This window comes from Zootoca vivipara, chromosome 5 (genome assembly GCF_965207765.1).
Source record: "Zootoca vivipara chromosome 5, rZooViv2.hap1.1, whole genome shotgun sequence".
Lineage (NCBI taxonomy): Eukaryota > Metazoa > Chordata > Lepidosauria > Squamata > Lacertidae > Zootoca > Zootoca vivipara.
This window is the reverse complement of record NC_142588.1, coordinates 52,118,872-52,129,041: the sequence shown is the minus strand read 5'-3', so window position 1 is coordinate 52,129,041 and position 10,170 is coordinate 52,118,872. Positions and strand designations below refer to the sequence as shown.

Here is a 10,170-nt window from a genome sequence, read left to right as displayed (position 1 = left end):
GGTAATTTATGGACCTAATAGGTATCTAAAGCCATTTGGCACTGTAGGTTTTATTTTATTTGTTTTTTATCTTATATTTTGGAAATGCACATCCAGTTTTTTTCTCCCTTTACTTTTTTTGGGAGCCCCCAAGAGAGTGGGGCCGTAAGCTATAGCTTGTACGTAAATCCGGCACTGGTATGTCCAGGCGCTTTTAACTGGCCAAGTTCTGAGAAGGCTTCTATAACTGAATCGTCGCATAATAACGAAGCGGGCGGAGTCGATTGATTTTCGGATCAAGGGATGTGGGCGGAGACAGTCGGTAGACTCCGGGGAGGTTCCCTTGCTTCGGTGTCCAACACTTGCCTGCTGACCACACCAGGGAAAATGTCTGGGGAATTCGCTAGGAGCCTAGGAAAAGGTGAGAGGGTTTGCTTCTTTCCCACAGCATTGCATGCTCTCTGCTTGCCTGTGCCTGTCCTTGAGGCCTCTTTTCCTTGTGGCGCCCCCCGACGCCCAGCAAATGCTAAGTTTAGTGATTTTCCTCCATATTACGGCAAGGGAAGAAAGGGGTGAAGTTTCCCCGTTCTCTGAGCCCGCTCGTTACCACCCCACCCGCTGATGTGTTTTAATAATACCGGTAATAATAATAATAATAATAATAATAATAATAATAATAATAATAATAATAATAATGCAAAGCTGCGCTTATTTAACGCCACGTGATTTGCTGCGGCGCATTCGTTCAGAGGTACGTATCCGAAGAGAGGGCGGGGAGGATTTCCTGGGACTATTTTTGAAATAACGTTTCAAAATGGACTCTTTCCTTGAAATTCTGTGTAAAGCAAATCTCCAAAGCAGCTCGCAACGAACTTCACTAAAAGCGACGTGCATTTTAAATAATAAACGCTCCTCAAAACAGTTTGCATGGCGGCGTATCACTCCTCTTCATTTCCTCATTTAATTAAAAAAACACAACGGTCGTGAGCTCTCCTCTGAGCTACGTCTGATGTGATACGCGCGTTGGTGTTTGTGCACAGTACTGCATGTGAAAAATAGGATTGCCGTTGATGACTTCTTTACTTTGCCTCAGGTCACCTCCTCCACCTGCACTCTGGACAATTTGCACTGATAATTGTATTGGTAACATGATTTTAATTTGCACACCTTTTAAAGGTCTGTTCAGATGTTGCTGTAGCTGCCTAAACCTCTTGCCTAGCCGCTGCTGGTAGTGAGCTAATTGAGGGTGCAGTGTAATGTCAGAAGTGGGTTTTGTAGTAAGTAGCTTACTTTCCCAGTTGGCAAATTCTCCAGATGCATATTCTGCTAGACCCAGAAGAGGCTGTTGTGATCTTCCATGCTGTGTCCCTACACCAAACCCCAATTTATTCATGGGACACTTTTCAATTGGCACTGAAGGCAAGATGCTGATTAAATTGGTGAGGGCAGTGTTGTGCCACACACTGTTTCTCTTCACAAACCCATGAATCTTTATGGGTTGGCAGCAGCTTGTTCTTGTAAGAAATACAACTGCAGAACAACTTGCACATTGTAGGAGTCCTGTTGTTCCTATAAAGAAAGAGCACCCTGTTAAAATCGTGAGATGGGGTTGTAAGAGCTCACGAAACTTCAAAAGTTTTATGGAGATCCTCTGCTAATGAATAAATTGCTACAGGCATAACTTTTTTGGCGAGGATGCAATTTACACACAACTCTGTTCTCTAGGCTTGCATACAGTTCCTTGTGTTTGGCTTAACTGCTATGCTGTGAGAGAGAGCATACCCCTAGAAATGTTACAGCCTAAAGGAAAAAAGTCACCCCCTCCCTGAATTTCCTGTGGACCTTCACATCTCTATGATGTCCCTATTGTTCTCCTGCCTTTTCTCAGGGACCCTCCAGGCGGGTTTAAGGTTTCTTTTCTTTTTTGGCAGGTGCATGACATTGATACAATAATACTGCATTAGTGGTGGATTTATGCTGGACTGTCCACACATCATTCTACTTTATTAATTGTGCTCTGGTGCTTCCCCAAAGTGACTGCATTATTATCATCTGGTAGGGTACTCTTGTGCTACGGCGCAACAAAAGCAGCACCCTTGTCTCCTAGAACATGGTAATTTAAAGGAATTCGCTATGGGGCATGCACGGATTGGAAATAAATACCGGTACATGTCCATCTGAAACTTGGGTAGATGCAAAAAGTATTGAAAATGGGATGGCATATAACTGCCCTGATGCCATTGTGGCTACAGATCATCCTGAGTGAGCTATAGTTTCTTTTCTCTAGCCCAAGTCCATGAAGTAAGTCCTTGGTTTGGGGAATAGCATAAACTTAAGTGTCTTTCCCATACAACCTTCTTCCTGGCTTGTGACTTTGTGTCTGCCTACATGCCCAAGTCTAGCAAGGAAGTTATGTGTGTGTTCCTTTGCTGCATACACACAGAGAGATGGATGTGTTGAGACATGTTGGGACATTGATTTTGTCTCTTCCTGGCCCTGCAGACATGCATGGATAGTGGTGAATGGGCCCCATAAGTCTTTACCAGGTGGGGAAATGGGTACTGCAACGCTAAGCTTATGCTGCCAAATCTTTTGGTGTTGTTTTTTACAGCATATTCCTGCACATGTTTATTCAGTGATAAATCCCATTGAGTTCAATGGGGCTTACTCTCAGATAAGTGGATATAGGACTGCAGGCTTGAACGCCAAAAAGTGCAGAACAAATACAATGTACAAGCTGCTTACTTTGCAGCAATTCAGCTGAGTGCTGTGGAATTATTCTCAGATCAGTTGCTTGGCATCCTCACACTCCTGTCGCCATTTACTTTCCTCGGCTAATTCATCTGAATTAAGATGTGAATCACCAGTGTGAAACAAGCCTTTGGAATGACTGCAGGGTTATGAAAATGGAGCATATCAAATACCAGAGGAATTTATTTTTCAGAAGACTCCCCTTTTTTTCTCTCTGCTTCTTTGTTCTCTCTGCCCTAACTCATGGCCTGCTTATGGTTTCTGTTCAGAAAAAGCTATAATTTTGCTAGTTCTAACCAGAATAACCTGTGTAAGTCTCTTTGTATTCCAGGAAGTTCTGCTCCAGGGCCTGTGCCGGAGGGAGTGATCCGTCTCTACAGTATGCGCTACTGCCCTTTTGCACAGAGAACAAGGCTAGTCCTCAAAGCCAAAGGGATCAAGTAAGATCAGTCAATCAGTCATTTTACTTATATGCTGCCTTTCCAAAAACTAAAAACATAACAAAAGTAGTTGTAAACAATCAATGAAACATCAAAAAGTACCCAACCAAATAGAACAATTTCTACATAAATCATAAGATCAAAAATAAAGATACAGAAATTAACAGCAACAGCCACACCCAACAACTCCCCCAAACAATACCCCAGTCCCCAGATCAAATGAACCTTCTCTCTAATTTCACTTAGACCTAATTTTATTGTATTATAATCTGTTTTTAACCACCTTTGGGGTTGAAAACTGGCAGACGTTCACTGCATATCAAGCTTTATGGGAGTTTTCTTCCAATTGACACAGGGTGTGTTTCTACTCAGGCACACACTCCACCCAGAAAGTGTGTGCCACAGCATGAGGCAGTGGAATGTGGGGATTCCCATTTTGACCTGGGATGTTTGTGAGTCCAACAAGAGGAGGAGGTGGAGCTGCCAAAAGTACCCTTTGATGAGTGCTAGAATGGAGTCCATGGTCTGGATCAAGCCTAGAGGCCAGTGGTTCCCCATTTGTCATCTAGACCCCTTGCCTTCTAGTTCCTAATAGTTAGAGGGCTGCATCTGGAATTCTATAACCATGTTGCCTGTATGAAACAGAACCTTAGGTGATTTCATTAACATAGCAGAAGTTGACTCTAACTGTAACAGGCAAGTTGGCAAAATAACCTTGCTGTGTTTTTCCATGCCATACGTTTTAGTCATGAAATTGTCAATATCAACTTGAAAAACAAGCCGGACTGGTTTTTTGAGAAAAGCCCATTCGGATTGGTACCTGTGCTAGAGACCAGCAAGGGCCAGTTTATCTACGAGTCTCCAATCACTTGTGAGTATTTGGATGAAGCGTATCCAGAGAAGAAGCTGTATCCTGCAGATCCTTATGAGAAAGCTTATCAGAAGATGCTCTTGGAACAATTCTCCAAGGTGTGTACAGAGGAGTAACGGGAAACTCATTTCAGTGTGTGGTATGAAAATACCACTGATAAGGCATTGTTATGATTACAGGCAATCTGCTAGGCAACACCGCTGCCCTATTTTAAATGTGCCTGAAAGCCAAAAGTGAGATCTGCAAAGAACACATTTGTGGAAGAAAGACAGTTGTTTGAAAGTTACTGGACAATGTAACCTGATGCTGGGTGTTACTAGGAACTGGTTGCTACAAAGAGTTTTAGTGTGTTGACAAATGCCACTTATGGCATCCTGCACAGATCCTGGTACAAGATGACAGGGTCAGGCTGGTATAACTGAGAAAGTGGGATTTTGTAGACTAGGGACAACATGAGGAAACTGTGGTGAATGTGGAACATAGAGACGGGGTAAGGTGGTTGCTATATGTTGTCCCAACATAGGACTAAAATATAGAAGCAAAGTGGGACTGCTAATGTTCTGTGTGGCTTCGCTTTTCCTTTGAGCTTACTTGGAATTCTATATTAAACCAGGGTTAGTCTGGATGCTGAGTGGAAGGGGTGTGGTCTGATACGATCTTTTTGGTTGTTCCACATTCTACTGCATTGAGAGATGCTTTCTGTGGGTTTATCTCCCTTGGTTTCTGTTTCCTCCTCTCCATCTTAAACCCATTCTATGACAACAAAATTCATTTAAAAAAATTTTAATAAGGTGTTTGAGGAACACATCTAAGCTCCTGTAGCATAACACCCATCACACTGGCTGGAGCTGATGGGAATTGGAATCCAGTGACACCCGGAGGCCCACAGGTTCCTCATTCCTGCTTCATACTAATGGAAAGATGGTATGGATAGATGTTCTATCAAGGTGAAAGGACTCTGCCACAGTTCAGAACCGTTGGCCAGCGGAAGCCATGCTGGGCTGCAACTTACACCCTCTTACTGACAGGGCTTTATGAGGACGAGCTGTCTACCACTGTAAATTTAGTCATGGTACAATTACCTCTCGTTCTTAGCATGCATTTATGTTCCTTGAATTAAAATGCTAAGCACCTTTCTGCACCTTGGTAACATGGCAATCTCTGCTTTTGGTTAGCTAACTCCTCTGTGTCACAAGTATCTTCTGGCCGTCAGGAGTGGAGACAATGCGTCGGCGGTGAAGAATGAGCTCCAAGAAAGGCTTCTCAAACTTGAAGAGGTGAGAGTTGGGGGTGGGGGGTGGGCATCTAAGGAAAGCTATACATTAACTTGATTGTGAGGGAGAGAAGTTCCCCATTTCCGTTCCACACAAAAGGTCCATTCAGTTTTCCAACTAAATTCAAGCATATGTCCTTGGGCAACTGTTCTACTCTGTTACTAGGCTGAAGGGATATGTTGAATCTGTGTTAGGGAACATATTGCTCTGTTCTCTGTATCTTATTTACATAGCTGTACTTCATGCAATGGAAGTCTAATATTTTGATCCTCCGCATCCTACACAAGGGCTCATTCAAACCTGTGACTCTTCCACATAATTTAGTTTTGGGATTACTCTGAGCAGACTCTAGTGCTGCCCACTAGAGGGAGCCATGTTCATATCTTTATTGATGGAATTGTTTCTATCTGAGGAGGGATTTTCAAACAAAAAACCAAGAGTGTTTCCAGACAGAGAGCTTCTAGTGCTTTCCAGTGGTTGCAGTTTTGCTTTCTGCTGAATCTGGAATTGCAGCCAAGGAGTTCTTAAAATCCAGCTGCACAACCCACTTTGGTCTGTGATCTGTTGTGCGGTCCACTCAGGACCAGTACAGGTTAAAATCACCACACAGGTCTGTAACATAGGGCTCAAAGTTCTGAAACTACTGAGCTTTGTGTAACAAGGTCCTATCTGCTATATATGCAGCCACTTTCCCCTTCCTCACTCTGGATTTCAGTTTCTGCAAGTTCTCTTGGTATATTGTGCTTTTTCTGTAGGAATCTCATGATTCTCTTTCCCTTTTAGATTCTAGTAAACCGCAAGACTAAATATTTCGGTGGGAACACTGTTTCCATGATCGACTATCTGATCTGGCCTTGGTTTGAGCGTATGGAGCCCTACCAGTTATATGAGTAAGCCTTTTGAATCTTTTGTACCTCTCACATTTGAGTACCATTCTCCAGCTACCTTCCTTCTCTTGTCCCTTCGCCAATGGGCTAGGGGAGAGCTACTGCCATTTGTCCTGCTTCATCTGTAATCTGCAAGGCAATGGGGTGTCTGGAGGAAGTGAAGGGGGTGCAGAAAAGGAGGAGAATCATTCTTCTCACTTGAAAATGCACATTTGACTCACTTGAATGTGTATGTTTCTGGAGTGATCCCTTCTAATCTATACTAGTATTTACTGGCAGATTCGGTTCTATTCATTTTTAATTCGATCAAGACAATGGGCTTCTTTTCTCAGTACAGATAATGGTCACACTTGGATGATCATTCCTCTGATTAATAAGTCTAAGGTATGAACAGCCCTTTTGGCTGTATGCACAGCCCCCTTGTTCTTCCCCATGCAAGCATAGTCTTCTGTTAACCACAGCTTTCCAGTTCAGGGAGGGGAAAAAAACTAGTTAAGAGCTTCAGAACAAGTTTGGATACTAAATGTACTTCAAACCGTGGTTTAGAAACTTACCTTGTTCAAATGCTGTTAACTCTGGTTTCTCATTTTGTCCAAACTGAGAAACTGTAGTTAACGGAAAATTACCTGGTTGTGTTTCCTGCTGCTGCAAAGGGAAGAGTGAAGAAGCTAAGCGCTTGGCCAAAAGGCTTGCTCATCTCTTGCCTTGTTAAGCTGAGATGTGATATATTTGGATCCCATGAGCAATAATACCTGCATGTTTCACGAGGCTGATGAAGCTTCTACCACAATCTGTCAGGCTCTAGTAGTGGCACCTTAAAGGAGTTTTTGTTGTTGCTTTAACTGATGCAGCCGCTCCTGCACACATTTTTTTAAAAAACATTTTTAATGTAACGTAACAGTTTAGGTAGTGCACAAAGAACTTGTGATTACTGTGGGAGGATTAAAATTCTCATTAGAAACATTGCCAAGGATAAATGTTATCAAACTATGCCGTAAGGTGTCTAGAGGGTAGTTAGAGGAGCTTGGTGCTCTGGGATGTCTGAGAAATTCCCATTGTATTATACTTGTACAGTAAATCAGATTAAAAAAATTCCTTCAGTAGCACCTTAAAGACCAACTAAGTTTTTATTTTGGTATGAGCTTTCGTGTGCATGCACACTTCGTCAGATAGCATGCACACGAAAGCTCAAACCAAAATAAAAACTTAGTTGGTCTTTAAGGTGCTACTGAAGGAATTTTTTTTATTTTGCTTCGACTCAGACCAACACGGCTACCTACCTATAAGTAAATCAGATAGTAGGAGTTCAGGTTTTAGTTTCTTTTCTTTGGCATTATGTCAGGTTTAGATTTGACTTCAAAGCCATCTCAGGTGCAGGCAGTGTATAGGATTATCATCCTATTTGTGTACTTTTCCTTTTGAAAAATGGAATGATGAGTTGACGAGAGGCAGGATAGGAACATAGGAAGCTGACTTACACTGAGCCAGGCAATTGGTCCATGTTAGTATTTCCTACACTTACTGGCAGTGGCTCTCAACTGATTTCAGACAGGGGTCTGTCCCAGCCCTACCTGGAGGTGCCAGGAGTTGAATATTGGACCATTTGCATGCAGAGCATCAAGCACTACCGCAGAGCTATAGACCTTCTACAGTTAAGCTTGTGGAGCCACCTTCAGGTAGCGAGCTTTCTCCATTTCTAGGTTGTGGGCAGCTGCACTATACATCCCATACCAGTTTGGCTCTGTAGCATACAATAGGAAGGAGATGTGGGTGTTTTTTTTTCCTCTGAGCCACTCCAGAGAAGAAGACTATGAATAGCTTCTAGCTGTGCTGGCCAAATGGAACTTCCAGATGCTGGGAGTGAACAGGGGACCACTCCTTCATACCCTGCTTGTGAGTATCCAGAATCCTCTGGCTGGCAAATGGAAGTAGAAACTTAATGTAGCATGGCTCTTGGTCTAGCAATATAGTTCTTGCCATGGAAAGTGTGTTATTTCAGACTGCATTGCCTGTGGGCTGATCTCACGGCCAAATAGCCTGGAAAAACCCCTCTAATTCAAACTGTTGGAAGTGCTGAAACGACACACCTGATCTCCGAAACTAGAGCAGTGTAGCAGTGCCCCCTATCTATTTTGAAGCACCTCGTCATCTCGAAGGAAGCCAAGCATAATGGATGTCAAAAACCTCTCTTCTTCCAACAGAGCTAAATGCAGACAGATTAGTAGTTTGGAAGCTTCCTTATACGGAAGTAGACCAATGATGCATTGTATTCTACACTGTCTGGCAGCAGCTCGCTGGAGTTTCAGAAGTATGCCAGGGGTTGAATTTGGGACCTTCTGCATTCAAAACATGTGCTCTACCGGAGACCTTTTGCAGACAAACCACCAGAGATGTAGGCTTCACAGTGACTTTTTTCATTTTCTCTGCAGCTGTTTGGATCACACACCAGAGCTAAAACACTGGGTTGAAGCCATAAGGCTGGATCCGGCTGTCAAGGCTACAATCACCGACACTCAGATGTACAAAGGCTTCCTGGAGCTGTATCTGAAGAACAGTCACGAGGCCTGCGACTACGGGCTCTGAAAGTTAGTAGAGGGAAGCCTTTTCAATAGTTGGAAAAGGAAGATGGAGCTACTGCCATCACATGCAGAGCTGGTACCTGCGCTGGCCACTATTGGTTTGGTTTCTGTGTTTGATGTACAGTAGGGATATGGATGTGCTGAAGTGACAGGCCACCTGCAAAAAATAAGGCTTTCTTTTCCAAAAGGAATGATATTCAGAATTTGCCTAACTTTGTTTGCCCACCAAAGTTGTAACGTCTTTTCCCTCAGGTAGGCATCCATATTGGCTCTGCCACTGTTCTGAAATAAACACAGTTTTTTTTAAAATATAGGTGTTTCCTGTTAATTTTCCTTGCTGCTCCACAGGAGAGGTTACATCACTGGAGATGTTAGTGTGCAAGTAAAATATAACGCTGTGTATGCTAGGCTAAACTTTGCTGTGCCTTTGAAAAGTTCAGGATGCACCCTAGGAAGCAAGCTATGTTGCTGTTGTTTTTAATTGTGGAAACAAACAAAAAAAGATCATATAAAAAAATCCATACATTTCCCCCATACATAGGAAGCTGCTTTTACAGCTTATATACTGGTCCGAAGTCTCAGAAGTCTACACAGATTGGCAATGACTTTCTAGATGGGTCTTTCCCAGCCCTACCTGGAGATGTCAGGGATTGAACCTGGGTCTTGGCATGCAAGGGATGTGCTCTGCCACTGAGCTACAGCCCATCCTCTTTACTATTCAAATAACTTGGCATAAGTACAGAATTTGGGCAAGCTGGCAACCTTATGCAAAGCAGCACTTGTACTTGCTAACTTAAATAGAGGAGGGGTCTTGTATGAACAGCTTTATATCATGTAGGGATATTATTCAACCATAGTTACTTATTACTGCCTTTCCATCTGGCAGAGGTATAGTTACTTATTACTGCCTTTCCATCTGGCAGAGGTACAGCTCTTGGCTATTTTTCAGCTGTTCTACATCTGACAATTTTATGTCCACACTCTGCCCCAGTTACTTGCAATTTTCCATTTGGTGTAGAACCAGCCCACTTGTGCTTGAATCCCATTACTGGTTGAACAGAACAACTGCCAGTCATGTTAACAGAGCTTACCCTCTCTCTCCTCTTCCGTGACCCAATCTGCTCTGGGGATTCTCCTGGTCCTCTAGAAAAGATTTAGGGGCAGTGCAGTAGTTGTTCCACAAACACAATGACTTAGATTCATCCTCGAGCTGTACATTGAAGTTTGGTTCCATTGGCTGGTTCTAGCTGCAAGTAGCCAACCAAAAAAGTGTAACAATGCACATTTCTCAAGGCTGTTAGGGCAACAGCAGTGGGTGCTGCATCAGAAAAGGATATTATCCCAGAAGTCATGTCTTCATGGACAAATACAACATGTGGGCAGCTGCTG

General features: G+C 43.0%; 1 protein-coding gene across 1 annotated transcript; it reads left to right on the top strand.

Moving 5' to 3' along the window:
* The first annotated feature begins 329 nt into the window (after positions 1-329).
* On the top strand, positions 330-9,092 carry GSTO1 (glutathione S-transferase omega 1). Its single transcript, XM_035133092.3, has 6 exons — positions 330-400; positions 3,062-3,170; positions 3,917-4,139; positions 5,217-5,318; positions 6,099-6,205; positions 8,632-9,092. Exons 1-6 carry the CDS (start codon positions 367-369, stop codon positions 8,783-8,785), a joined length of 729 nt encoding a protein of 242 aa, XP_034988983.2. The 5' UTR covers positions 330-366; the 3' UTR covers positions 8,786-9,092.
* Positions 9,093-10,170: the final 1,078 nt, after the last annotated feature.